The 26,340-nt window shown below is 40.6% G+C and overlaps 1 protein-coding gene across 3 annotated transcripts in view; it reads right to left on the reverse strand.

Moving 5' to 3' along the window:
- Window positions 1–7,424: 7,424 nt before the first annotated feature.
- The window catches only part of RUBCNL (rubicon like autophagy enhancer), a 100,592-nt gene continuing 81,676 nt past the window's right edge, over window positions 7,425–26,340 (reverse strand). For all 3 annotated transcript variants that reach the window (XM_077483248.1, XM_077483247.1, XM_077483246.1), the window contains exons 12-16: window positions 25,712–25,950; window positions 23,796–23,857; window positions 16,709–16,862; window positions 13,876–13,966; window positions 7,425–8,824 (exon numbers count right to left, since the gene is read on the reverse strand). In XM_077483248.1, the coding sequence (XP_077339374.1) occupies window positions 8,685–8,824; window positions 13,876–13,966; window positions 16,709–16,862; window positions 23,796–23,857; window positions 25,712–25,950 (686 nt within the window). In that variant the 3' untranslated portion in view covers window positions 7,425–8,684. The remainder of the gene's footprint in view (window positions 8,825–13,875; window positions 13,967–16,708; window positions 16,863–23,795; window positions 23,858–25,711; window positions 25,951–26,340) is intronic.

Consider the following 26,340-nt stretch of genomic DNA (forward strand, 5'->3'; position numbering starts at 1 on the left):
CCTGACCATGTTCATCTGACCTGCCTACTTAAAGCTGTCCAGCTCACTTCACCTCTGCCTTCGCCTTGGTCACATCACAAGAAACCATCTCCTGCAATTCTGTTTAAAGACTGGCTTGCTGACATCCCTTCTGGCACCTTATCCTGCTTGCGGTTGCTCTACTTGGATCCCTGACTTCTGGCCTGGCTGATTACCTGATCTGGTTATTGAACTCTGGCCTGGCTGACTACTCGATCCGGTTACTGGACTCTGGCTATGCTTTGACTACGCTTTTTCCATTTACCATTTTTATTTAATAAACAAGTGTGATTTAATTGTAGTTCTGTCTCGGCCCGATTCATGGTTTCTGACAGCCACATAGGGTTCATAATGGGGAAAGCAAAACTTGCACCCATTTCCCGAACACACCATACCCAGGCTGGAACTTTGTGCTGCAGTATTAGCCACAGAGCTAGGTGAATTCATTGCAATCAGAGGCCCAGTGAAACTTGTTCGCGCTGACAGAGGGTCTAACTTTGTAGGAGCAGTAAAAACTTAAAGTTCCTTCTAACTTGGATGTTCTCAGAGTAGAAAGATACTTGAGTGAACCAGACTGCATGTGGATCTTCAACCCACCTCACTCTTCTCACATGGGAGGTGTTTGGGAGAGGTTGACAGGCATAGCCTGCATAATTCTTAACTCCATCTTCCTACAAGTAGGAACTGCAAGGCTTACTCACAAATGTTTAGTGACATTTATGGCAGAGGTTACAGCTATAATTAACACCAGACCTTTGACATCAATTTCAAGTGACTCAGTGGTCCTCACGCAAAAGACTAGTCTTGCTGGTGCTCCAGCTGGAGAGTTTTGTGAGAGGGACCTTTACAAACGTGAAATGGAGACAAGCACAAACCCTTGCCAATACCTTCTGGAGCCGGTGGAGGGAACAATATATATCTACTCTACAAGGAAGGAGACTGAACACACAGAAAAGCCTAATCTTAAACCTGGTGCTGTGCCAGACACTAAGGAATATGTGGCCTTCAGGTCTAGTCTCCAAAGTACTCCCAAGTAAGGATAATTGTGTCCGTAAGGTCGAGGTCAAGATCTTTCAACAGAATGAGGCTAAAGTACTCTTAAGACCAGTGACCAAACTTATTCTGTTGCTTTCTACAGGAGGACTCCGTTAGTGACATCACTTAACGTCAGGCGGTGAGTGTTCTGTCCACCAGATGTCTATGCAGATTATCTGCATCTGTGTTAAATTTACATGTAAAATGTGTAATTTACATAAGACAATCATATGTCGTGTGCAAGCTCCATCTAGCGTTCCTTTTTGGTATTGCTGCAGTTATTCTGTTTGACTCACTGTATCTGTATTTAAGGAAGTTGTTCGTACGCAGGGAATTCTGGGTAGAAGCCACCATTCTTTTAGAAGATACTCGGCAAGCAACACATGTATTTCTCAATCTATCGCCATCACCCCTTCGAGAACTTAAAAAAATATGTTTTTACCATCACATCTTGTATTGCAGGGATATGCAATTAGTGGACCTCCAGCTGTTGCAGAACTTCAAGCCCCATGAGGCATAGCAAGACTCTGACAGCCACAAGCATGACACCCAGAGGCATGATGGGACTTGTAAACAGCTGGCGGTCCGCTAAATTGCATATCCCTGTTGTATTGTATATCATTGTTTCTGCAATGTATGCTGTATTGTATGCAATATTGTACTTAGAGGTAGATTTGTTATTTTGCAGTTTCCCCTGGCTTGTTCTAATAAAACAGATGAAAGGAATATGGTATCTGAAGTTATTGGGATAAGAAAGTTAAGCTATATGTCCTTGAGACAGAACACTGGGTCAGCTGTTCAAGTGCCTTGTGTTCTGGTGGAGAAAGGTTAGATTTGATGTAAATATGCTTGGACATTTTGCACATTTGCTTTGACACTTTGCACATTTTAAGGAGGTCGGAATATACGACTTAGTAAAAGGTCTGTAGGTAGGGACCTTTATTGTGTGTGGGGTTAAAGATTGATTTGGGACGTAGTGTGGTATGTCTAACTGGGGGTGAGATGGGGCAATGTTGGGTAAGCCACTCTAGATCTGTTATAATTCTCGTCATATAATTCCTCAAGTTGAGCAAGTGCGAGTTGGTCTGTCTCATCGAATGAGACATTATCTGTAACAGATGGTGTCTGATAGGTAACTTCAGAGGTGGGCGCATGTTTGGAGGATTGGATGTTGAAATATCTCTGGACCGTAAGGTCTCTAATAAGTTTATTAAGATCTTTGAATAGTGTAAAAGTATTGGGTAGGGGCAAAGGTTAGTCCCTTACTAAGGAGGGAGATATTGTATGCGGTTAATTGAGTACGTGAAAGGTTGTAAATTTTTATAGCTTCCACATCTCTCCTAGTCTGCCTTCCTCTCTCCCCCCGCCCCCCGTTTTTTTCTGGTGACGACCGGCGGGGGTAGGGTAGATCCTAAAAATTAATTGTCTAGGTTTGAGGCCAGGGTGTTAGTAGTGGCCACAGTCTTAGGAGATTTGGGTTTATACAATTGGATAAGAGGTAGATTTTCTATCCAGGCTAGTTATTGCTGTTTATCGGTGAATTCAGGATGATTACCAGATTTATTTTGTAGATCATTCTGAGGATCCTGTTCTTGTGTAAGAGAGCTGGCTCGGTAGTAGGCAAGAAGGTAGAGAAACAAGCGCCACCTGAGTGTAGCATTAAAGAAAGCTTTAATGACACAGTATAAGGACACACTTACAGGAAATAGGAAATAAAAGGCTCATCTGTATGTTAATGATCCATTTGTGTTGCAGAGATGTAGGGCTGCAAACCGTTGTAGCTCGGCCTAGAGCATATCCTGTGGCCATCAGGACGAAGCTGGAGTTGGCGTGGAATGCATGCGACGTCACGGGTCACGCGATCACTTCCTGGAGCACTTCTGAGGAAAGACTTCCACAAAAGAGGAGGCTGGATTGGCTATGCTCTCGGAGCTACTGCTCTGTCAATTGGCCTGAAGCCAAGGTGTCAGCAATGTGCTATTTAAATGCAGCACTGTGGGACAACAGGTCCCAGCGTTGGCCAAAAAGCACAGCGCTGACGTTGGACCAAACAGCGTACAATAAATAGATAACCAATACGCATTATACAGATATCAAAATTCATATAAAAGAATAGCATTTAAAATCATGGGAAGAATCAATTAGTAAGTGAATGATTAGATAATGAATATAGTCAATAAACAGCTAATAATTGGCAATTACTTAAAAACTATACTACATCCAAGCACTTAAAATAATCCTATTTAAAAAAAAAAATGTTTAGCATGCGTGTAGGGTAGACAAAAATACATGCAAGATTGTATGATCGCGTGACCCGTGAAGTCACATGCATTCCACGCCAGCCCCAGCTTCCTCCTGATGGCCACAGGATATGGTCTAGGTCGAGCTACAACAGCTTGCAGCCCTACATCTCTGCAACACAAACTGATCCAGATCTGAGGACCACACCATGGACCATTAACATACAAATGAGCCTTTTATTTCCTGCTTCCTGCAAGTGTGACCTTATACTGTGTCATTAAAGCTTTCTTTAATACTACATGCAGGTGGTGCTTCCTTCTCTACCTTCTCCTGGCAATTCAGAGTTGTGGTTAAATTATTTGATGGAAAAAAATGTGGACTTATCTAAAAAAAAAAAAAAAAAAAAAACATATGTAAAAAATAAAAGTATATAATAGATAGATAGATATATCTATCTATCTATCTATAAATAAATGAGCCTGCAAAAAGGTTTACAGAGACCTCCAGAACCACTAAGGGCTCATTTACACTTGCTTCGACTTCAACACACATTAAAGCGCCTACAGCTTTTATGATGCGTTTTTGATGCTTCGATTAAGCTTCCTTGTTTATATAGGCAGACTGCCATTTTGTGTCCTCTGAACGATGATTACTTGTTTTCTTGTTGACCAAGTGTGGAACAATTTGACGTTCACATAATTGTCATTAAGGAATACAGTAAACCTATGAAGGGAGGTCAAGTTGTCATTCCAAACAATAAGTATATCATCGATATATTGTTTGTTAAATTATAGGGCGGACCAGTATCTCCCATACATTGGGTCATGTTCCCATCTTGCCATAAATTCGCAAAGCTGGGCGTGAATTTGGCGTCCATTGCCACACCCTTAACTTGTAAATAAAATTGACCATCAAATCGAAAGTAACTAGAACATCGCAAAATAAGATGTAAATTTTTTTTTTTTTGCATAGGGGGAATATAATCCACTGTCTTTAAATAAAATTCCACTGCTGGTAAACCATCCTCATGGGAAATGTTGGTATGAAGTCACATCAGCAGTGACCAAGTAAGCACCTGTGGGGATAACTAGTGTTTCAAGATCATAAATCACCTTTTATGTATCCTTAATATAGAATTTTGTATGGACAACCAAAAGATGTGGGGGGGGGGGGGGGGGGACACAAACAAACAAAAAAAAACAACAAAAAAATAAATAAATACATTATTCCCCTATTCTGGAGACCAGAGAATTAATGCCACTCGGCCTACCTGGAGGTTTTGATATATTGTGTATTTTATTCAATAGATCACTGGAATCCTAGGGGAACTGGGGGTTAAATAATCTGTCTTATTTAATATTTCATATTGAAAACCCCATTTGATCTTTTCAGTAAGGGATTTATAAATACTGGTATCCCCCAAAATATTCTTCATTTCAGCCATATAGTCCTGTTTTTCTAGTAACACTAGACCACCACTCTTATCGGCTGGACGAATGAGGTCATTCCTCTTAGCCAAACTTCTCATACCCAAAAATAAGGATCTGTCTTCATGCGTCTCATTCACAGGTAAGTTTTCTAAATCTCTTATGACCAGATCTCTGAACAAAGTGATGTGTGCGTTTGAACCACCCAGAGGGTTAAAGAAACATTTCTCAAATCAGTATGGTTTTAAACTGAAGGAACTGAATTATTTCTAGTAATGGTATTTAGCATAAAGTGTTTCTTTAAAGAGATCTGTCTGAACCGTTGCAATTCAATAAAAGTTTGAAATTGATTGTTTTTTTGGGGCAAACGTAAGGCCCTTATTGAGCACCAATAATTCATCCTTATTTAGTATTGCACTATTCAAATAAAAAATCCCTGAGGTGTCCAAGTTCTCCTCTTTTTGTCTTTTATTCATTTTCCTGCCTCTCCGTTTTTATCCTCCAGCCTCTGGTACTTTTGCATCCTTGAGCTTCCCCTGAAAAATGCTGGTAATAAGGAGCACGATTGTCCTGCTGAAGATAAGATGTATTGGACCTCTGATGGGATTCCCGTTGTTGATAGGGTCTATTTTGGGGTGTATGACCCTACTTGGCATTAGGTGGGCGAGTAGGAAAATTTCACCCTTGGGGTGTGGAGGGGGGGACCATATGTTGATGGCCCCATCACATGGTATGGGGGTCTAAAGTTATCTTTGGGCATTCTCAGGGGGGCCTCCCCATGGGCCATTCCTGGATTTACTAGGGGGATAATGTTGTGGCCCTCTATTATATTGCCAACCACCCCTTTTATTACTCAGCCCATCAGTGGATCATTGTGGGCATTGATCAGAAGGGTGATGTTGAATAAATCTATCCCTCAACTGCTCATCTTCCAGAGAGTATAAAGGTTTATATTGGTTATATGCATCTACACTAGGGGTGTCCAACTCCATTTAATCAAAAGGTAAGCAGTACGATTACCCTTAAAGGGCCAGTTGTATCTGGAGTGCACTATGTGCAGAGTTCAGGAGTGTGCTACGTGCAGAAATAAGGCATGTGCAAAGTTCAGGAGTGTGCACTATACAAAGTGTGCTACATGCAGGGTCCATGGATGCACTATGCATAGTGTGCAACCCAATCCCCCCTCCCAAAGCTTTCCCGCACCTTTCTCTCCTACCTGGCCTGTCTAGTACCTACCTGTGTAGGTGGCTCTGCCTCATCTTGCAAAGAGGTCATCTTTCAGCAGCGGGAGCCATCAATCTATTCAATCAAGACACGAGACACCAGCTAGAGCTGGTATGCTCGTTCCCGGCCCTTTAAGATGAAAAACCTTCTGCCTTTACAATCACTTTTGAGCCATTACTACTGTTGGTCCAGTGGTGTCCCACCATAAAGCAGAACTACACTCCACAAATACCTCGGCTCCAATGTCCAAAGTACTTCACTTGGCTTCTTATGGATGCTGGGTCTTTGGTTGCACAACTCATTCTAAAGACAAAACAGGCAAGTAAATTTGTTTCATTGCAGGGGAGAAATAGGAAATAAGATGCCTTTTGTGCAATAAAGAGCCTGCCTGCATTTTTCTTCTTTTATACTAGTTTCACTTAATGCAGCACTGCCTATAGATGAACCAGTGTTAAGGCTCTCCTACTTGTATGCTTGGAGAATATCATCAGATCAAAATTCACTTAGTATATGGCCAGTTTTATTCTTCCTTTAAAAGATGCCTAAAAGGAAGTTGCAGTGCATCTTCAGTGAGCTTACATTTTATATCTTTCCACCATTTACTTTAGTCCTGGTTCACACTAGTGCGACGACAGACATTGCATGTGATTCACATTGCTGCACAGATCACATGCAATGTCTGTACGATGCAATTTCAGCCATACAAACTTTGTCTGAAACCACATTGCATACTCACCAAAATGGTGCCGAACCCTTTTTTTGGTCCGCACTGGAATTGGATCGCATGGGTATTAACACCCATGTGATCCAATTCCTGCACCATTTTACAGTTCGCACTGCAATCTGCAAACCAATCTGGGGGCGTGTCTTTAACTTTACAGTGACACCCCCCAGCAGTTCGCAGATCTGTGTGAACCACGGTGCGATGCTGGAACCCGCACTGGATATGCAGGCCTCCCGCATCGCACCAATGTGAACTCAGTCTTAAAGTGCAACTAAAAAGGTAAATTTTTTATTTTTTTTGGTGTTAACGTTTTGGATATAATGGCAGGGGATTAGAACACCCCTCAAATTTTTATTGCTGTCTGTGCCCCAGTTGGAGAGATTCACCAACTCCATTTGTCCTGTTTACCATTGAAAGTAAAAGTAACTGAAAATTCCAAATTTTGGGTTGACATCAGAACTGTAACAGGAGAAGGAAAATCTCCCCAAAAAGGGGTACAAAGGACAAAAAAAGGACAGGGTTTATAACCCTCCCTTACTCGATCCAAAATGTAAAACTTTGATTTGACCTACACATGGTTACCAGTTCCCTATATTTAATGAACTGAAATAAAGCATAAACTAAATGACTAAATGCAGCATAGATTAGCTCTGCTAATAAACCACCAGCTACCATTGACCACCTCCCCAAGCCTTCATCTCTCCACAATTCAGATTGCTCTCATTCACTGATTGGAAACATTTAGCTAAAAGTAGTGGGAAAAAAAGCAAGTCTCCTTTTATTTCTTCTAGAATGAACACACTATATATTCACAGAAAAAAATTACATTATATACACAGAATATTTTCTTTTACGGTTTTAATAGCATGAAATGAAACCAAACAAACAAAACCTGAATTATCTTATGTAAACATGTAAGATGTCAAGTTCATTGTAAAATGTACTGGTCATAAAAACAATAAAACTGTTATAGGGGAATAAGAAATGTATGTCCAACCTTTGTTTACTATAGGTCTGTTAAAAAAATTAAAATCAATTGATTGCACATCACTCCAAACTTGCTTAAAAAAAAAACAAAAAAAAAACAAACAAACACACACCACACACACACACACACACACACACACACACACACAACAAAAAACGCACCATCTTCTTAATACATGTAAAGTTTTTTCAGAAACAAATCAAAAAACATTTAGGATGCAATGTTCTGTATATGAATCCAGAGGATATTGTAACTGTGTGCCATAGTCATGTACATTCAGAAATGCGGACACACACACACGTCTTTGCTTTACTCTACGAAGATGCCAGGTTGCAGGAAACAATGCATGCTAGCCCTCACATCCCCTTGTGGGGAATTGTATATATAAAAAACATTTTTAGAAATGGGGTTGTGGGCTTCAGCAGATCACATTACATTTGTCAGATGTATGAAAAATGAATTAGACTTATACCGAATTATTAGCCTAAAGCTATGTCAACAGTCTTGTTGGGATGAGCACAGAATAGTAGAAGAGATTAAGAACCCTGCTTTGCTATGAGTTTAGTCACATGATCACTACTGAGCAGGGAGGATCAGTGTTCAGATTGGATGACACGCTTGTCCAGCACAAGTCACATGACCTAGGCAATTGTGTAGCCATGAAATACATTCTATTCAAAGAGTCACAAGTATTTCAGCACTTGATTCACTACATGCATCTATCCCAGATGACTGTTAACAAAACTTCAAGCTGACATTTAGGTATAATCCAATCTGAAGATGAAAAGTATGTTGCAGATAGAAATCAGATGGATGACTTGTTTTGTATCAAAACACACAGAGAAATCCAAACTTTACATCAAACCTAAAATACAAAAATGTACCAACTTTAAAACCTGATAAAATACTTCTTGAAAAATATACATTCAGTCTGAAACTAGAGCAGTTACATCCAGAAATATTTTCATAAATAAAGCTTTGTACATTTTAAACACTAATATACAAAATGGAAAGTACTACATGCAAGCTACTGCATAGGGTTTGAGTCCATTTCACCACTTGATGTAAACGGAGAGACCGTTTTCAAGGCTTCCCTTGCCTTTATTCTTGTACATTTTGGGCACTCGCAAGTCTTAAAGCATTGCTTGTGATAGCAGGCCTTGCAAACTAGATTAAAAGAGAAAAAAAATGGTAGAATGTAAACAGTTATTGGGAATGAGCATAAAAAGGATGCGTGCAATATCCTTTAAGAAGCACACATTATCTACTCTAAATTGCTGGAAAGCTAGAATACAATTGGCTATCAAGGGTAAGCACATTGTTGTTTATATAAAGAGAAGTTTTTCAGTCTAGTACAGCAGTTTAACGTTCTTCTAAAGGCATCCAAAAAATTCCACCCTTTAAACAAAGTTCTAGTGGTTTTTGTTTATCATGCCACATGGAATTTCCTATAACATGGGTGTTAAACCTGTGGCTAGAACTTAAAGCAGAGTGCCACCTTGGAAAAAAAAAAAATTGACATCACAGACCTTTAACCACTTAAGCCCCAGACCATTTGGCTGGCAAAAGACCAGATCACTTTGTGATTCGGCACAGCGCCGCTTTAACTGACAACTGCACAGTCATGCAATGTGGCTGCCAAAATTGGCTAAACGAAATTGTCTTTTTTCCCCACAAATAGAGCTTTCTTTTGGTGGTATTTAATCTAGAGCTGAAACAAAATCAATTAATCGACAACTAATCGATTATGAAATTAATCGATTACTATTTTTATAATCGATTAATCGGCCAGTGACATAATGGGGCTAAAAAAAACCTAAAATAAGCCCTTCATAGAGAAAAAAAAAAAAAAAAAGCAAATAATCACTACTGTAAATATCACTTTCACTGTTCTACAGTAAAAATAAATAACCCCTTACAGTAGTGATTATCTGCTTTTTTTCTACTATAAAGAGCTCATTTTAGTTTTTGTTAACCCCATTATGTTACTAAACGTCTTACATCTGGTTCACACCTATGCGTTTATGGTGTTTTTTGCAGAAATGCACTACAGTTCATTTACATGGTTTCCTATGGGACACGTTCACATCTGAAAGGGTCAGGGAATTTTAAAGCAAAAAGGTCCTTTATTGGTTCAATACACTTCAATGGAGAAGCTGCAGAAAAGAATCTAATGCGTTTTTGCAACAATTTGTGTTTTTTAATCTGCCCAAAAAAAATGCAAATTGCAGTAAAATCACGTGCACAAAAATCAAAACGCACAGCAAAAAGCACTGCAGAAACAGATCAAAAGCAAACTGTATAGGTGTGTACCAAGCCTTATGCTGGCCACACGGATCAATTTTCAGATGAGAATATTCAGACGAAAAATCTTTGTACATTCGCTGAATGAAAGAATTTTGTTTGAAATTTTCACTTGTTTTTAACATTCTGTTTTTAAAATGAAAACCACTTTGACTAAGAAGTTTTCCATTTCCAAATTTTCCTGTCACTGTGGCTGAAAATGAACGTCAATTTGACCCACTTATTTTTTAAGATTATTAACTGATTAATCGAAACAGTAATCTGCCCACTAATTGATTATGAAAATAACCGTTAGTTGCAGCCATAATTTGATCACCTCTGCGGTTTTTATTTTTTCCACTATAAACAAAAAAAAATTAAAAAAATTTTGAAAAAAAAAAATGCATTTTTTTTTACTATTTTCTATAATAAATATCCCCTCCCAAAAAATATATAAAATGTTTTTTTTCCCCCCTGAGTTTAGGTCGATACGTATACTACATCTTTTTGGTTAAAAAAAAAAAAAAAAAAAAAAAAGCAATAAGCGTGACTGGTTTATGCAAGTTATAGCGTCTACAAAATAGGAGATAGTTTTACGGCAAGATTTTTTTTTTTTTTTTTTTACTGGCGGCGATTGGCGATTTTTATCGTGACTGGGACATTATGGAGGGCGGATCGGACACTTTTGGTGCCATTTTGGGACCACATTTATACAATGATCAGTGCGATTAAAAATGCATTGATTACTGTGTAAATGTGACTGGAAGTGAAGGGGTTAACCACTAGGTGGCGCTGTAGGGGTTAAGCGTGTCCTAGGGAGTGATTGTAATTGGTGTGGGGGGCTATGTGTGACATGACAGAGTCCGCAGGACCCGCGATCACACTCATGGAACTCTCGGTGGGCGCAAGCTAACCACACTTACAGGTGCAACGTACAGGTACGTTAATATGCCTGTACGTGCCCTTCTACCAACGTATACCGGCGTGAGCCGGTTGGCAAGCAGAAACATTTGGGGGGGGGGGGGGGCATTTTTTTCACACCTACCAGAAACACCCTGTTGCTATGTAGTGCTCCTAATCTGCCTCTTCCTGGTCCACAGCGCTCATCACTTCCTCCCTTGCCTGTGCTCCTGGGAAATAAGTCATTTCCCAGGAGTCTGGGCAGTACTGTGAACAAAAATTGCTTTTTTTCCAACAGGAAATGATGCAATTTAAGGCGGTTGCCATAACAACGGGGCAGGACCTTCCTCAGTCGCTGCCCGTTATGGCAACTTTCAAAACAATTGGCGCTACATCCGCTGGAGACTCGCGCATGAATGATATTGAGAGGTGCATGCTGGTCACCCAGAATGCACCTCACCATTCCTAATCCCGGAAGAGGTATCGATTGGGCTTCACATGCCCACAATTATCATGACAATGGCCAGAAGAGGATTTAATAAGTTGTGAGTATAAAATAAAATATATTAACAAAATCCACTAGCAAACAAAAAAAAAATCATTTATGATAATGCATTATGTTTGGCTACATGAAAAAATAAATAAAAAATGTGTCTGGAACTCCGCTTTAAAATGGTATTAAACCCAAAATAAATGTAATCTATATTGCAGTTTACCAAATCATTAAATGTGGTGGCTGCATTCATTTTCTTTATTTAGGCTTAGTGTCCCCTGCCCCCCCAGTTTTCACCTGTATTAGAGTGCCCCCACTCTGGTTTAAGGAGCAGACAGACACCTTTGGACAGCAGCATTGTCAAACAACACTATCAGATTCAAATACACCAATTGAAGCCAAACGCCAGCCAACACTTTATAAGCAGTTACAGCAAACAGTTTTGTTCCTTTTGGGATAAAAGTTTTACATAAATAAAAGCCGACCATTGTAAGCACTCTAGCCAGTAGTAAATGGTTTGTCTCAACTCTCTAACATTAACATCTGCAGGACAGCGTGTTCTGTTGAAAGACAAGACTTACTGGTCAGATCACTAGGTGAAAATAAAGGAAAGAAAGCCTAAAAAGAAAATAAATGCAGCCATCACATCTAAGAACTGGTAAGCTGCAATATAAAAAAAATATATATTTACTTTTGGGTTTAATACTGCTTTAAATGGTTTGTAACCCTACACTACAATTCACTGCCAGTCCCCCTATTTTAAGCGGCCATAATGCACTGTGTAATTGTTAGAAAAGAATCCTCCAAATACCTTTTTGTTATTTAGCTTCAGGCCGGTCACGTCACTCCCGGCCGCTCTAATACTCAGATCCAGGGCTACAGCAGGAGGGGCCAAGATCTCCCTCTGACATCAGCCTGGAGGTCACATGGCTGCTCTGCCCCTCCTGCTGTAGCCCTGAAAGGGATTATTAGAGCGACCAATAATCATGTGACCGGCCTGAAGCTACATTACAAAAAGTATTTAAGAGGCATTGTTTCTAACAATTCCATAGTGCATTATGGCAGCTTAAAAGAGGGACTGGCAGTGAAATTTTTTAGAAGTTTAGTTTTAACAGCAGGAGGGGGCGGAGATGGCTCTCACAGACTCCCGAGCTGACAGGCAGGGAGGGGAGAGAGGACAGAGAAGAGTGGAGACGAGAGCTTGCATATGACGGAGGCAAGTAAATTGACCACGGTGTCAGGACACAGCAGCCATGATAAACCGTGGCCAGTTTACAGAGGAAAGGGCAGAAACTGCCAGGATCATCCAGGTTTTTTACAGCTTCCAGAGGGAAATGGTAGACTATAATAAGGCTTACCTGTAGGTACTGGAAAGAGCTCCTAAACCTGTGAGATATTTAACATATATACGATTGCGCTGACGTCATTGGCTCATGCGCACTATAGAAAGGGCAAGATTGTGCCGTGACTGTGAGCTCCCACGTGCATGCGCGGGAGTGACGTCACATGACTCCAGGCAGTCACAGAGCTGGCGTTCACGTCCCCAGAAGAAAGAGGGGTGAACGTGGACGTGGGCGTGGCCACCAGCGGGAACTTTGCAGGCTTAGTTTGGAGGCAAGTGCCACATAATGGACTAGCATGCAATGCATACTAGCCCATTATGCTTTTAATTTGCAGGGGTATAAAGAGGAAGTAAAACCCATCAGGGTTTACTTCCTCTTTACGTTTGTTGTATGACATTGTGTCAGAGGACACTCTAGGATAATTTGACACAGAGTTGCCTTCCTTTGACTACACACCTTTTTGTATAACGGTTTAACTTCATTTAAATGCAGCTCTCAAATCCAGAACGCAGGTTTAGTCCTGGTTTGGATTGCCTACAAATATGGTGCATGTACTAGTCAGAAATAAAATTATATTTAAAAAAAAAAAGCTATTACATTTTTGCCTGGCTGTAAGCATATGTAGATATAATGAAATGTATAAAATGCACAAATGTTTAAGAAATAAAGTGATGATTATTAGTACATTCTAAACATGGTCGATATTTTGTGGACAAGTACTCCTAATAAGAGGCTACTAATAGTCATCTAATAGCTCATAATACAATCAATGGGAAACTGTTGGCAGCAACAGCTCTGTTACACCAGGAGAGTCAGAATTTTAGTGTCGCCTATAAAGGCCGGCAGTGACTGCTAGGCTAAAGGATAGGTTAACCTTTCTGAGCATATTACACCCATATTTAGGGTGCAACATGTTCAGCAACCTCTCCCAGCACTGCCACACATCCTCTCTCACACCCACTGTCACAATTTGAAAACCGAGTGGGCATGCAGGCCTCCACCCACAGAGTTCTGTCAATGATTGACCATTGCTGCAGATGGCTTGTAGTTCTTTATGAGCTCTCCAGTAAACAAAGGTTTGCTTTTGGGTTTAGTACTGCTTTAAGGCTCTGCAACCGCCCATACAGAAGAAAATGCACATCAATGCAGCAAACCACTACACAAGGATGGAGGAGACTGATTACATTTACAATACACACCTTCACATCTTCTACAGGTTTGTGTCTGGAATGGAAAGATCACCTCAGCTTCTTGGCATAATTCACAAATAAACCCCTTGGCTTGGCACAACTGGAAAAACAAACATCAGTACAAGTTACTGACTTTAAAACAGATTAAAGGAAACAGGCAGTTAATACTGTACATAGAGTTCTAGTTTTACTTTCATCAATGAAAAACTCTTAAAGCTCAACTCTAAGTAAAAGTGATATTTTGATCAGTTGTCAATGAAAGGTGAATGTCATCCTGGCTGCCAAGATATTTAAGGGATTTTGAAGGGAAAGATCTATTCACCAGATTTTAGTCCTGCTTAACAGCTGTGGTGGTTACAAAGCCCAATGTTGGTGTCCCTCTCCTAGTGAGACCACAATTACATTATGCCCAAGTTAAAATTCTCTGTTCTGGAGGGAGTTCACCCTGACCAAGACAAGATGGGATCTACACCAACTTCTGAGCAACATATCCCCCCCCCCACCCCCGCCCCCCCCCAGGATTAAACAAAATGGCCTTTAATAGACCCTTCTTGATAGATTTGTTTCTGGTGGTCAGAGCAGTTCCTCGGATTTTCCACTGGATATTTTGTGATTCTGTAGTGCGATTGATTTTGTATGTATATCCCTTGTTTATGCATTACTGTAAATAAATGAGCAAGTTTATTTTTGCCCTGCAGTAATCAGTTGTCCCCTAGGTGGCGGCATTGAGGTTGGCACCAGGCAAATTAAGCCCCTGTTCTATTCCCTTATTGTTTTTGCTGGAGTGTAGACAGTGACTTTCATCCCATTCTGGTGGGTTTGTCCATCAGCTGGAGGTGGGACCTGGTGAGTTCTATGGAGGTGGAGTTGGTCCCTGCTGCTCTTCTCCCACCTTCGCAGAGGTAGCCACCTCACTGGGCAGGAACATGTGTGCGTCAGCATCCCTCTCTGGCATATTGGCTTGTTGCTTCCTCTTCCTCCTTTATAGTACTCGTGTGCTTTCCCATGGATTGGTGCATTATGAATGGTTTATGATTGGCGCTGGTGGTCACATGGTCTTTCCTCTGCCCATTTTTTGGTACATCTATAGTTCGTTCTTAGGAAGTCAGATTTGCTGCTGCGGTTACTATGCCCATAGAGATGATCACATTGGATGATGGGTGGATGATCCATTTAGCAAAATTTAGTTGGACTGTGCCTTGTTCTTCTAGCGCCTTATTTTTAATCGATCCGTATTTTTTATAATTTTGACCTTTTGTATGTATTTTCTGCTCCAGTGTCCTCCTTGTTGGGGATTTGTATTTTAGGTTTACATTTTTGGATTGAAAACACACCCTTTGTGGATTATGGGCATTCTCAAGTCCTTTTTAAGTAGTTTCTGCTTTGCATTTCCTCACCTATATATTGTTTGGCATTAGGACACTATATATTTGGTATATAGCGTTATAATTAATATACTTTCTAGTGCCTACTCCATTGAGAAATCTTTGGTGTTCCCTGTGTCTCTTCAGATGTGGGAGTCATTGACCACCTTGCATATACAATTCTCAATTATTGGGTTGAAAATAGTGTGTACTACTCTGAGTCTTTGTGGGTAGTTCCCCTTGTTTCCTGCCCCTCTTCCACAAGTGGGTAAATGCTTGAGTGAGTGATATAGATACAGATTTAGATTAGTTTTGGGCACACTCATCTACTCATTTTGAAATTATATTAATTTACTGTATTTTCGTGTACAACCTATTGAGGCATTCCTTGTACTCATTCTTGCTTCCCCTTTCCCTACACTATGGGGGTCACCAAAAACCTACTGGCTTACTCCAGGACATAGGCTGATAATTTCTCCTCGTTTGGTAGTTTCTCATGCAAGTTGGTTCTTTGATTACCACTATAAGCTATTTATACACAGTGTACACTATATACATGAGAATATCCTTTGATGCATGTACAGATACTCCAACGACTTGACTGTTTAACGACTGCTTGGACTTACGAGCTTTCCCTACCCCAACGACCCGCTATACATCATTGTATTGTACAGTACTTGTATTCTGTACTTATGCAAAGTAAAACAACGTTATTGAGCTGGAGTTTTGCGTTTAGACTTTTTTTTTTTTTTTTATTTTTACAATACAGTAGTTAAGAATGCTTAAAATATGGATTTCTTCTGACTCCTCGTTTAACAACCGATTTGTTTAATGAACTGGTAATTGGAACGGCACCTGGTCGTTAAAGGAGTACCTGTATTCACATTCTAGATTGACCACCAAGCTACCCCTGAAGATTAACTTGTAATCCAAACACTGTGGGATTTACATGCAACAATTTGTCAAAATGTGATTGCTCCAATACAATAATTTGTGACATGTATAGTGTTGGGTGGTTATGATGTATTGGGGATTTATAGATTTATCTGACATCCATGGCTTTTTTTACCAAAGCTTATTTTGTTTAAAATAATTTTACAGAAATTTGGTTATTATCAGTGTTTTTATGTGGTGCCTTAAAAATCCCAGTTTGCTTTTTTGCTTCAATTTTAATAAGTATGGATGCGGAACCTTGGCATATATCAGAAAAGAATCTCACGCTCCTAATTCCAGCTTCATTGAGAGCGGAAACAAATTGAGTTGGGTTTTATTAGAAGTGACAAAATGACTGGCTGTGGTCGGCCTGCAGAGCTCAACAGGGCAAGATGAAGTTTACAAGATGACATTTTGAATAAACCAGAGCTGTAACTCCCATTCTTCCTCTGAATGACTCAAGAGGAGACAGCCATCTTGGGTATTTACTATGCATACCAGCAAGGGAATCAATAGATATTGTGTGAAACAGACAGCTACTTTACCTCACACTGGTCCACATGAGCCACCGCAGTGGCCAACAGTTCCTGAAGTGACGGCAAGAGGGATTTCTGTTTAACTTTGTAGAGGTCACTTAACGTGTAGAGATGTAGCTCTTGCGTCATATGAGAGGGCACCCCTTCAAAAGCCTTTATAATGCTGGTTGGTACAAAAAAGGATTTAAAAACACATCATTAGGAAAATTATACAATTAAAAAAGGTCAATATATTTTATTTGCAGTGCCCAGAGCGTACCAAGCCACTTGTGTCACTCTTTGCCCAAAAAGGAGATTACAATCTTATGCCCCAACTTCCAAACACATTCATGTACCTTGGAGCCAATACAGTCAGCTGTTCATGAGCCAACTGTGTGCTATGGAGAACCCTGGAGAAAAGCAATCAGAATACAGACTACTTCCACAATGAAACTGCCCCAGACATTACTGTAATCCATGCAGCAAGGCAGCTTCAATAATCATGGTCTATCAAGATCTTTAAAGTAGTTGTAAACCGCAGACCTAAAATATAAACAAAGAATCCCTCTATTGTGTGCACGTCTCAATCCAGAGCACCAAGCGTCATTTCTGTTCGCTGCCTCGTTGCTGTGCTATAAGCATGAGTCACTTGAGACGAGTTTTCCTAATGCCAAGAGAAAAAATGATGACAGAGGAGGGATCTCCAGCTGATTGACAGCCAGGTCCTGTGTGCAGGGGTGTGTATCCCTTCTCTCAAACTAGCTCTTAGAGCTCTCCTCCCCCTGCTTTTCAGTGCCGAGAGATCCTATGTAAATTCTTCAGGGGGAAGACAGCTGTAGTTAAACAGGTACAACTTAGGTAGGAGGATTGGTTTCATCTGTGTATATGTGAGGGTTTACAACCACTTTATGCAACAAAAACTATTCTTATTCCTCCAAAAGGTTGGTTTACATAAACAAAGGAAGAATTAACATTTTTGAACTAAACTACTGCTATAAAGTTGCCAATGAAATGTGAAAACAGAAGGATTTATTAGGCAGTGAACTATGACTGCCTGTGGGCAACAAGAAAAACAAATGTGTTTGTTTCAGGTAGGTTTCTGCCATGCAAAACATAAAAATTGTTAAAAGTGGAAAAAAAATAAAAAAATAGAGATAGCTAGACAGAGATGTGTGTGTGTGTTAAAAACTCAAACGAAAGAACAGGTTTCAGAATAGATTGCCATTGGACTTATATGCAAGTTATTGCCATAAAAAGTGTTTGGGAACTCGTCATGTATCAATGCAAAAAAAGTTTAAAAACTGATGTTTTTTTCAGTAGCAGTGATTTTAATAATGCTTAAAGAAACAATACAATAAAAATGAAATATTTTTGCCCCAGTAGAAGGACGTTTAGTAAGAAACATGTCGGGTAACTAGCCTGCTTGGCCTTATATACCGCAATGTTCTTATTTGAGGTCTGTGATAACGCTATGTACACATCTTGAATGATGTTTTGTACATTTTTTTTACTTATTTTATTTGAATACATTTTTATCCCAGATTTACCTGCATTGTTGAGGCCTTTTTGTTTTACCTTTTTCCCATGATTCATGCTGTCATTTGGATGACACACACCTATCTATTGTAGCCTCTACTGCGACCATTTACTACTGACCCCTCTGGAGGTTGATGCTGGTACATATTTTCTCTGCAGGAGTTCTCATTGGAGAGTTCGCTTTGGAGGATAATTTTTTGCTCAATCGAGCCAGCTACGCTGGCATGTCCAAGTTTTGGGGTAAGAGTACCCATTCCCCTCCTCCGGTGGTGGATGCACATCCCAGAGTGTCGTGTGTACAACTCACTTCCTACACTACATATTCATAAATTTTTCCTTCTAAGAATGATTGCATCTCTGTGTCATTTGTAAGAGACTATACATCTTTTATTAGCCCTTGTACACACGGTCGGACATTCCGAGGGACAATGTCCGATAGGACCACGTTGTCGCATAATCCGACAGTGTGTGGGCTCCATCGCACTGTTTCCGTATGAGTATCCGACGGACCAAGTTTTCCAGCTGGGCTATAAAATTTTCCGACAACATGATCCGATCGGACTCTGTCCGATTGGAATTCTCTACACATGATCGGACAAAGTGCCACGCATGCTCAGATCAAATTCCTAGACCAAAGCTATTGGCTACTAGCCTGAACATAGTCCCATCCTAATGAAATAACGTCATCATGTTAAGTACGATCAGATTTTCTGACAACTTTGTCCGACTGTGTGTATGCAACAGTTTGACAAAATCAGATTTGATTGTCGGAATGTCCGACCATGTCAACAAGGGCTTAGAGTCTCCACTGACTTTTCAATGTGCAGTATAGGCATATTGTGAAGCTGATTGGCCTCTGTGACAACATTCTATGTACAATTATCTTATGGACTATACGTATTCTGTTGGCTTTTGATTATGCCATATGAGTTCATTCACTGTTCTCACTTATGCCCTGAGCACTTTTATTGTATTTTGAATATTGTACATTTAACCACTTGCCGACCGCCGCACGCCGATGTACGTCGGCAGAATGGCACGGGCAGGCATAAGCACATACATGTACGTCCTTTGCCTCCCGCGGGTCGGGGGCCCGATCGGGCCCCCGCCCGGTGCCTGCGGCGGTCGGTTTTCGTTCGGGAGCGATCCCGGACGAGGGGACGGCCATTCATTCATGGCCACCCCCTCGCGATCGCTCCCGACGAATGGAAATCCCCGGTGACATCACTTCCTCTCCTGTAATGTAAACACAGGAGAGGAAGTGATGTATTCTCTCCTCCGTGTCGGTATTTTTCGTTCCGACACGGAGGAGAGCGGATCAGTGAGTTGCACCAACACATCCCACACACAGTAGAACATGCCAGGCACACTCACACCCCCCCTTTACCCCCCGATCACCCCCCCCAATTACCCCTGCCCCCCAGTCACAGTGACACCAATGTCATTTTTTTTTTTTTTTTTTTTTTTTTTGCATTGGTGTCATTTGTGACTGTAATAACTGTTAGGGCAGTTAGGGTTAGCCCCCTTTAGTTCTAATGTACCCCCCTAACCCCCCCAATAAAGGTTTAACCCCGTGATCACCCCCCGTCGCCAGTGTCACTAAGGCTGGGTTCACATTGCAGCGGTTTATGAGAACGAATGTGATTCGCACCGCACTGCAGTGCAAATCACATCCGATCTCTGTGCGATTCGAGTTCAGCCATTCGCCGCACCCGCCACACCCGCCGCACCCGCCGCAAATTCGCACGGGACCCTTTTTTTGGCCCGCAGCAGAATCGGATCGCATGGGTGTTCACACCATGCGATCCGAGTTTGCAGATCGCACTGCGATATGCGAACTGATCTGGGGGTGTCAGTAACATTTCACTGACACTCCCAGCAGTTCGCATAGGGCAGTGTGAACTGCCGCCGGGAGGCATGCGATGCGGGAACCCGCCGCGGATTCGCGGCGTTTCCGCATCGCTCCAGTGTGAACCCAGCCTAATAAGCGATCATTTTTCTGATCGCCGTATTAGTGTCACAGGTGACGCTAGTTAGGCAGGTAGGTATTTAGGTTCGCCGCAGCTTTTTATAGCGCTAGGGACCCCCATATACTACCGCATAAAGCCCCCTGATTGCCCCCTAGTTAACCCTTTCACCAGTGATCACCATATAACTGTTACAGGTGACGCTGGTTGGTTAGTTATTTTTTTATAGTTTCAGGGCACCCGCCATTTATTACCTAATAAAGGTTTAACCCCCTGATCACCCGGCAGGTGTCATTTGTGACTAATAACTGTTAGGGCAGTTAGGGTTAGCCCCCTTTAGTTCTAAGGTACCCCCCTAACCCCCCCAATAAAGGTTTAACCCCGTGATCACCCCCCGTCGCCAGTGTCACTAAGGCTGGGTTCACATTGCAGCGGTTTATGAGAACGGATGTGATTCGCACCGCACTGCAGTGCAAATCACATCCGATCTCTGTGCGATTCGAGTTCAGCTATACAGATAGTATGGCTGAATTCGTGTCGCACCCGCCGCACCCGCCGCAAACTCGCACGGGACCCTTTTTTTGGTCCGCAGCAGAATCGGATCGCATGGGTGTTCACACCATGCGATCCAAGTTTGCAGATCGCACTGCGATATGCGAACTGATCTGGGGGTGTCATTAACATTTCACTGACACTCCCAGCAGTTCGCATAGGGCAGTGTGAACTGCCGCCGGGAGGCATGCGATGCGGGAACCCGCCGCGCATTCGTGGCGTTCCCGCATCGCTCCAGTGTGAACCCAGCCTAATAAGCGATCGTTTTTCTGATCGCTGTATTAGTGTCACAGGTGACGCTAGTTAGGCAGGTAGGTATTTAGGTTCGCCGCAGCTTTTTATAGCGCCAGGGACCCCCATATACTACCGCATAAAGCCCCCTGATTGCCCCCTAGTTAACCCTTTCACCAGTGATCACCATATAACTGTTACAGGTGACGCTGGTTGGTTAGTTATTTTTTTATAGTTTCAGGGCACCCGCCATTTATTACCTAGTCTCACTAGTGTACCCCTAAATTTAGGGGTGTCTACTTTCTAAAATGGGGTCATTTGGGGGGGGGGGTTTGTGCCATCTTGGCATTTTATGGCCTTCAAAACTGTAACGCCCTTAGAAAGCCTGAAGGCGGTGCTTGGTTTTTGGGGCCCCGTACGCGGCTAGGCTCCCAAAAAGTCCCACATATGTGGTATCCCCGTACTCAGGAGAAGCAGCAGAATTTATTTTGGGGTGTCATTTCACATATGCCCATGGCATGCGTGAGCAATATATCATTTAGTGACAACTTTGTGAAAAAAAAAAAAAAGTTTGTAATTTTCCCGCAACTTGTGGCAAAATATAAAATATTCCATGGACTCAACATGCCTCTCAGCAAATAGCTTGGGGTGTCTACTTTCTAAAATGGGGTCATTTGTGGGGGTTTTGTGCCATCTTGGCATTTTATGGCCTTCAAAACTGTAATAGGTAGTGAGAAGTGAACTCAAAAAATTACGCCCTTAGAAAGCCTGAAGGCGGTGCTTGGTTTTCGGGGCCCCGTACGCGGCTAGGCTCCCAAAAAGTCCCACATATGTGGTATCCCCGTACTCAGGAGAAGCAGCAGAATTTATTTTGGGGTGTCATTTCACATATGCCCATGGCATGCATGAGCAATATATCATTTAGTGACAACTTTGTGAAAAAAAAAAAAAAAAAAAAGTTTGTAATTTTCCCGCAACTTGTGGCAAAATATAAAATATTCCATGGACTCAACATGCCTCTCAGCAAATAGCTTGGGGTGTCTACTTTCTAAAATGGGGTCATTTGTGGGGGTTTTGTGCCATCTTGGCATTTTATGGCCTTCAAAACTGTAATAGGTAGTGAGGCGTGAAATCAAAAATTTACGCCCTTAGAAAGCCTGAAGGCGGTGCTTGGTTTTCGGGGCCCTGTACGCGGCTAGGCTCCCAAAAAGTCCCACATATGTGGTATCCCCGTACTCAGGAGAAGCAGCAGAATTTATTTTGGGGTGTCATTTCACATACGCCCATAGCATGTGTGAGCAATATATCATTTAGTGACAACTTTGTGTAAAAAAAAAAAAAAAATTTTTTTTTTGTCATTATTCAATCGCTTGAGGCAAAAAAATAAAATATTCAATGGGCTCAACATGCCTCTTATCAATTTCCTTAGGGGGTCTACTTTCCAAAATGGGGTCATTTGGGGGGGTTTTGTACTGCCCTGTCATTTTAGCACCTCAAGAAATGAGATAGGCAGTCGTAAACTAAAAGCTGCGTAAATTCCAGAAAACGTACCTTAGTTTGTAGATGTGACAACTTTTGCGCAAACCAATAAATATACAATTATTGACTTTTTTTTTACCAAAGACATGTGGCTGAATACATTTTGGCCTAAATGTATGACTAAAATTGAGTTTATTGGATTTTTCTAATAACAAAAAGTAGAAAATATCATTTTTTTTCAAAATTTGCGGTCTTTTTACGTTTATATCGCAAAAAATAAAAATCGCAGAGGCAATCAAATACCATCAAAAGAAAGCTCTATTTGTGGGAAGAAAAGGACGCAAATTTTGTTTGGGTACAACATTGCATGACCGCGCAATTACCAGTTAAAGCAGCGCAGTGCCAAAGTGTAAAAAGACCTCTGGTCATTTACCAGCAAAATGGTCCGGTCTGAAAGTGGTTAAAGTATTATTCACTATTTCACCAGTTAATTTTCTACTCCAAGGTGACTCTTGGAGTTGTTATAATTTTCTTAGTACTGCATTTTTTATACTAAGGACACCCCCCAGGCTCGATATTTAAATAAATATTTCATTTTTATTGTTTCACCTTAAGCTTTATTAAAAGCACTGCTCCTGAAAAAACTGCCGCTTTTAAAACTTTTTTTGCATTGATGCATGCCCCCTGGGGCAGCACCCAGGTTCCCAAACACTTTTTATGGCAATAACTTGTATAGAGGCCTTTAAAATTAGCACTTTTGATTTTCCATAGACCAACGTTGTTTGCAAGTTCTGGTGCGAATGGAACCGAGGGGGGGGGGGGGGGTGGATGTTCGTCAGCTAATCCCTAATGTATATTGTGTCGGAGGGGGAAGGAAACATTTTTAAGAATTAGATTTAGTCTTCACTAAATACATTAAGGAATGAAAGTTATACTGACCACGATGGATTGCTAAAGGGACTGTAGCTACATTGAACACATAAAAATACAAAAAGCAACAGAAAAAAAATGAAAACATCTTTCTTCCCTACTTGGCGACAACTAAAGTTTAGTTCAGTGGTTTTCAACTTCTGTCCTTGGGACCCACTAACAGGCCAGGTTTGCAAGATAATGGAAATAGATCACAGGTGATATAACTTTCTGCTCAGTGATCGCAGTATTCTAGTCTGCATCTCCCCAAGGTAATACTAAAATCTGGCCAGTTAGAGGGTCCTGAGGACAGGAGTTGAGAACCACTGGTGCAGTTTCTATAAAATGATTCCATATTGTTAGTCTGCCTTGCTAAATAAGATTAATAGTGCCATCAGTATAGTGTGTTAATATTGTACAATATCTCAAATTATTAACCTTACCCATCTGCAAAGCGACAAGTTGACACCAGTTTTCTTATGTGAATTAACTGTTCTTGAACTTCCTGAAAAAGAAGTCATCGAACCTTCAACAATGCAGAAAATGACTTTTCCCAGCAAATATCCATATCAGGACTAATTACTTTTTTTATTAGTATGGTGTATATATTTTTTATGTTAAAAGACTAAACAATTTTATAGTAGGCTATAAAAATATATTGCATAGGCATTGCATATATACCACTTGTAGCCAAGCAAGTGGTACACTTGAATCTGCCTCCACACTACTTCTGCCGCACTATTTTACTGCTACAGTAAAACCTCAGATTAACGGTATCATTAGCAGTAATCAGCATGGATTTTATGAAGAATCGTTCTTGCCAAACCAATCTACTAACCCTCTATGAGGTGGTGCGTTGCCAGCTAGATAAAGGAAGGCCCGTAGACTTGGTGTTTCTGGATTTTGCAAAAGCATTTGACACAGTTCCCCATAAACCTTTACTGTATAAAATAAGGTCTGTTGGCACAGACCATAGGGCGAGTACATGGATTGAAAACTGGCTACAAGGGCGATTTTAGAGGGTGGTGATAAAAGGGAGTACTCAGAATAGTCAAGGGTGGGTAGTGGGGTCCCCCAGGGTTCTGTGCTGGGACCAATCCTATTTATTTGTTCATAAATGACCTGGAGGATGGGGTAAATAGTTCAATCTCTATTTGCGGACAAGAAATAAAAGAAATGTTGTAAAGAATGCTAATATACAAATCAAATTTTGGCGTGACTAACCTTTGGCATCAAACCAGCTTAATGTTTTCTAGGTACACAGTTTCTGAAGGTACTCTGTAGCCAAGTTGTTCCAGAAACACCTAACCACAGATCTTCTGTGGATGTAGGCTGTCCCAAATCCTTCTGTCTCTTCATGCAAGATCGGGGCTCTGTGGGGGCCAAACCATCACTTCCAGCACTCTTTGTTCTTCTTAATGCTGAATATAGTTCTTGAACATTAGCTGTGTGTTTAGAGAAGCTGTCCTGCTGCAGAATACATTTGGGGCCAATCACACCTCCCTGGTATGGCATGATTATCTGCCTGTATTTCTCAGCATTAAAGCAGAGTTCCTGCCAAATAATTTTTTATTTTTTTTATTTTTTTTATTAGCCGAGCATTATTCATTTTTTAAATTACAAAAACGATTGTACATGGTAAATTATGGAGTTTTCTAAAATAAACCTTACTTCCAATTGTCTCCCTCCTGTTGTGGCCATTATGATTGTGGGCATGTGAAGCCCTACTGAGATCTCTTCCTGGATAAACTTTGGAGAGGTGCATGCTGGATAACCAGCATGCACCTCTCGATCTCGCATGATTCACCAGCGGCTGTGGCACAGATTGTTTCTAAAGTTTCCATAACAATGGGCGGTGATGGAGGAAGGTCCCACCTGTTATGCAACATAGATAAAATACATCTTCGGCGCTGTGATCTGTCCTAAATCATGTCATTTCCTGTCAGGAAATAACACAATTTTTGATCACAGTACTGTCATCAATTCCCAGGAGCACAGGCGAGGGAGGAAGTGACAGATTCTGGGAAGTATAAAAAACAAATTCCTCCAAATGTTTTTTTTTAGGTTTAGGGGAGTTCAATTAAAAAAAAAAAAAAATAATAATTCAGGGTGGAGCTTTAAGGACACTACTGATCCAACATCCACAGAAGATCTGTGATTAGTTCTCCAAGATGTTTGCAAGTGTACCTAGAAGGATTGATGCTGTTTTGAGGGCAAAGGCTAGTCACACCAATATTAATTTCTCTTCAGTTCACTGGGCCAGGGGCAGTGTGGGTTCTAGAGGCAACATTACCATTCATTTGCCATAGAAATCATTGCAGTCATTGGAACAACACTTATGGTTCCAAAGTTTACTTACTTGGATTCTGTTTAGGTCCTTAACTTTTTTGTACAGTGCTGGGTTTTCAGTCTGCACATTGAACAGATGACTGTCCCAGATTTTGTCGATGACACTCTTTGCAAAGTTGCTGACGTAGTATTTACTGAAATGCCATTTAGAGAGAATGCGACCTGGAATGAAACTCTCTGTATAACCGTGACAGCAGTCACAGAAATATTTCCCCAGGTAATCACAATATCGCAACCTATTAGTGTACCCTGGAAACGAAACAAACATTACTGCACAAATGTCACATGCATAAAACAAGAACAAAGGTCCAGTATAATTTTTTTATAATAAAAAAAAAAAAAAAAAAATATATATATATATATATATATATATATATATATATATATATATATATATATATATATATATATATATATATATATATATATAAAATTATAGAAAATATATATATATATATATATATATATATATATATATATATATATATATATATATATATATATATATATATATATATATTTATATTATATATACATATATACACATATATACATACACACATTCATTTTTCATATGGTTTATCATCTGCTAAAACTCTAAAGATCTCAAGTATAAAGAATTTACTTTCCATAAGCCCA

The sequence above is a fragment of the Lithobates pipiens genome, unplaced genomic scaffold (assembly GCF_037356315.1).
Source record: "Lithobates pipiens isolate NorthernLeopardFrog02 unplaced genomic scaffold, aLitPip1_a1.2 Scaffold_16, whole genome shotgun sequence".
NCBI classification, from domain to species: domain Eukaryota; kingdom Metazoa; phylum Chordata; class Amphibia; order Anura; family Ranidae; genus Lithobates; species Lithobates pipiens.